Below are 3,399 nucleotides of genomic sequence, written 5' to 3' on the forward strand. Positions count from 1 at the left end.
CTCTCTCTCTCTCTCTCTCTCTCTCTCTCTCTCTCTCTCTCTCTCTCTCTCTCTCTCTCTCTCTCTCTCTCAACAGCAAGACATGGATGTCATTGTTAAGTGAGTCGTTCCTCTGCTGCCACCGTGTGGTATATTTTAATATTGCAGAATAGCCGTGATTATGTATGTTTTTTAACCTTTATTTTTAAGAACAAATTCTTATTTTACATTGATGGCTTACCCCGGTCAAACCCTCCCCTAACCCTGACAATGCTGGGCCAATTGTGCGCCGCCCTGACGGACGGTTGTGATACAGACCTCCCGAGTTGCGCAGCGGTCTAAGGCACTGCATCTCAGTGCTAGAGGCGTCACTACAGACACCTTGGTTCGATTCCAGGCTGTATCACAACCGACTGTGATTAGGAGTCCCATAGGGTGGCGCACAATTGACCCAGCGTCGTCTGGGGTTGGCTGGTATGGGCCGTCATTGTAAATAAGTATTTGTTCTTAACTGACTTGCCTAGCTAAATAAATAAGCTTTCTCTCCCTCCCTCATACTCTGGTCCGCACAGGACTAACTACTGGGCCCAGACGTCAGTTCAAAGTATAGTTTTGATTGACATTTTCTTGAGTTGTCAACTAACGTGAATTCAGTGTGAAAACAACTAAATAATGTCACCATGTCAATTTCAGCAATAAGAGTCCTCTCCCCCTCTCTCGTCAACACCCCCTTCTCTCTCTCTCTCTCTCTCTCTCTCTCTCTCTCTCTCTCTCTCTCTCTCTCTCTCTCTCTCTCTCTCTCTCTTTCAACAGCAAGACATGGATGTCATTGTTAAGTGAGTCGTTCCTCTGCTGCCACCGTGTGGTATATTTTAATATTGCAGAATAGCCGTGATTATGTATGTTTTTTAACCTTTATTTTTAAGAACAAATTCTTATTTTACATTGATGGCTTACCCCGGTCAAACACTCCCCTAACCCTGACAATGCTGGGCCAATTGTGCGCCGCCCTGACGGACGGTTGTGATACAGACCTCCCGAGTTGCGCAGCGGTCTAAGGCACTGCATCTCAGTGCTAGAGGCGTCACTACAGACACCTTGGTTCGATTCCAGGCTGTATCACAACCGACTGTGATTAGGAGTCCCATAGGGTGGCGCACAATTGACCCAGCGTCGTCTGGGGTTGGCTGGTATGGGCCGTCATTGTAAATAAGTATTTGTTCTTAACTGACTTGCCTAGCTAAATAAATAAAAAATACAGCCTGGGATTGAACCAGTGTCTGTAGTGATGCCTCTAGCACTGAGATAAATTGTCACTCAAAAGGTTGGTGTAGTGAGTACCCAAGCAAGGGAAAAAAATTGTCAAATGTGGATTAATATTTTTTTTACAGGAAAGACGCTCATACTCATATATTCTCTATCGTCCAATCTCTTTCATGTATGTCACTATGTCAATGATATATCTCATATCACATTGATAGTGAGAGATGTTACAGTACAGTGGTAATGTCAATATTGTACTATATGCATTGTAACAGTGTAGCTGAGGTACAGGGTGCATAGTATAACATTGTATCAATGACAGCTAGACTTTCCCGTTTGCAAAGTGTTTACTGTTTTTCCCCCTCCACCCTCTTGTCTTCTGACGTACTACACAAGGGGTCCGCCCCTCCCTGTCTCTCACGCAGCAGTTACGTATGAACGTAAAAAATAGAAACTTTCAAGATGGCTGAGTCCGTAGGATCCATGCATTTCGCAGCTAACGGCAAAATAAATCCCCCCAAACCCTTGGTACCCAAAATACCACCTGAGAGTCGACCACAGTCTTCCAACGATGTCTTCCCCCCACCGCCCAAGAAAGTCAGAATTGAGGAGAAGAGCTTGAAGCAAAAGAAATTGAACGGGGACGTAGTGTGCGCAGGGGAAAAACACAACGGGAAGCAGAGTTATGGAAGCCCAGCGAAATGGAGTTTCGGCCCGGCCAAGCCGAGCAACTCCACCTCGCCAGCTCCCGCACGAAAGATCTTCAAGATCAGCAACTTTCTCGCTTCTCCTTCGAAAGTGAAGAAACCGAAGGAGAAACGTCACAAGGAAAAAGAGAAGAGCACTAAAATGCAGAGCTCACTCCTGGAGAAAGTGAGCCTTCCGAGTTGCCATACAAAGACGGAGAATGGTGATGTAAAGATGTTACGAGGTCAGTCTTCTGAATAACGGATTTCAGGCCAGCTGATTGTAACATTAGTTACAGTGCCACTGTACAGTAGGCCTACATAATGCCACTAGGCCCAGCTGTTTATAATACTACTGACTGATAGGCCTACACTTGAGAAGTTGAACATGAATGATGTGTTGATCATTATCAATATATTTGTTACTACATAATCTGTATTACATTTCCATTTTTAAGATCATACTGGCAAAGATGAGGAAAGAGAGAAGAAAAGGGAGAAGGATACTGATAAGGAGAGGGACAGGGAGAAGAAGAACCACCCAGGGATGGTTGTGAATGATGTTGCGAGGGAGAATGGAGAGGTGAAAATGCCACTGAAAGGTATGGGTGAGAGAAGCTCTTCGTGGTGATTGCTTGGAGATTGATGCCATGTTTGTCATTCCCATGTCAGAGGTGTTCACACTGTTTTAATTTCCCTCTCATAATACATAAAGCTGTGAAGTAGCTAGGTCATTTACCAGGACTAGTGCCTTCAAGATGTATGCAAATCCTATTTACACCTGTTGGTTTACACGTCTTCTCTTCCATGCAGACTCAACAGAAAAGCCAAAATTCAACTCTGAGGACGAGCTCCTCTTGAAAAAGTTAAAGAAGAAGAAGAAAAAGAAGCACAAAGACGGCGAGAGGGAACGACGCAGCCGTCCCAAGATGTACCACCGCTCCAGCCAGACTGTGTGTTCTGGTGTATCTGTGGACCTGCCTGACCTGCTCAACACACCAGCCAGAAGTAACAACATCACCAATAACAGTTTCTTCCAAACCTTCCCAAGTCCCCATCAGGATTCTTCCAGCATCACCACTAGTACTTCTGTGTCCACCTCCACAGCCTCCATGGTCAGGGAGAGGTTGGGCTATGGCTCCCCCCTCCACAGTGCCCCGTCCCTCGGCATGGCGGTGCTGGAGTTTGGCAGTCTGATCCACGTGGAACAGCAGGCCAACGGCGGGGCCTTGGTGGCCCACGCCTACACCCAGCAGCTGGCCTGTCTCTCACCGGCTGAGATGCAGCGCTTCGCCCAGGAGTTTGTCACCCTATCATTCAGCGAGGACCAAGCTGACGCCGCCCATTACGTCATGGGCATCATCCATGGAGCGGCCTCCTACCTACCAGACTTCCTGGACTACTTCTCCTACAAGTTCCCCAACGCACCCGTCAAGATGGAGGTGCTGGGGAAGAAGGATATAGAGACCAC

At 46.8% G+C, this 3,399-nt stretch overlaps 1 protein-coding gene across 2 annotated transcripts in view; it reads left to right on the plus strand.

Annotated features, from left to right (window-relative positions):
* Positions 1-1,659: 1,659 nt before the first annotated feature.
* LOC110522059 (lysine-specific demethylase RSBN1L) overlaps positions 1,660-3,399 on the plus strand; it is a 29,302-nt gene continuing 27,562 nt past the window's right edge. Inside the window, exons 1-3 of one of the 2 annotated variants that reach the window (XM_036976781.1) lie at positions 1,665-2,173; positions 2,387-2,530; positions 2,742-3,399. The exon at positions 2,742-3,399 is cut by the window's right edge and continues 25 nt beyond it. In XM_036976781.1, the coding sequence (XP_036832676.1) occupies positions 1,705-2,173; positions 2,387-2,530; positions 2,742-3,399 (1,271 nt within the window). In that variant the 5' untranslated portion in view covers positions 1,665-1,704. Of the gene's footprint in view, positions 2,174-2,386; positions 2,531-2,741 lie in introns of both variants that reach the window. The other variant, XM_036976782.1, reaches the window with a different exon arrangement.

This window comes from Oncorhynchus mykiss, chromosome 1, assembly GCF_013265735.2.
Source record: "Oncorhynchus mykiss isolate Arlee chromosome 1, USDA_OmykA_1.1, whole genome shotgun sequence".
In the NCBI taxonomy this organism is placed as follows: Eukaryota; Metazoa; Chordata; class Actinopteri; order Salmoniformes; family Salmonidae; genus Oncorhynchus; species Oncorhynchus mykiss.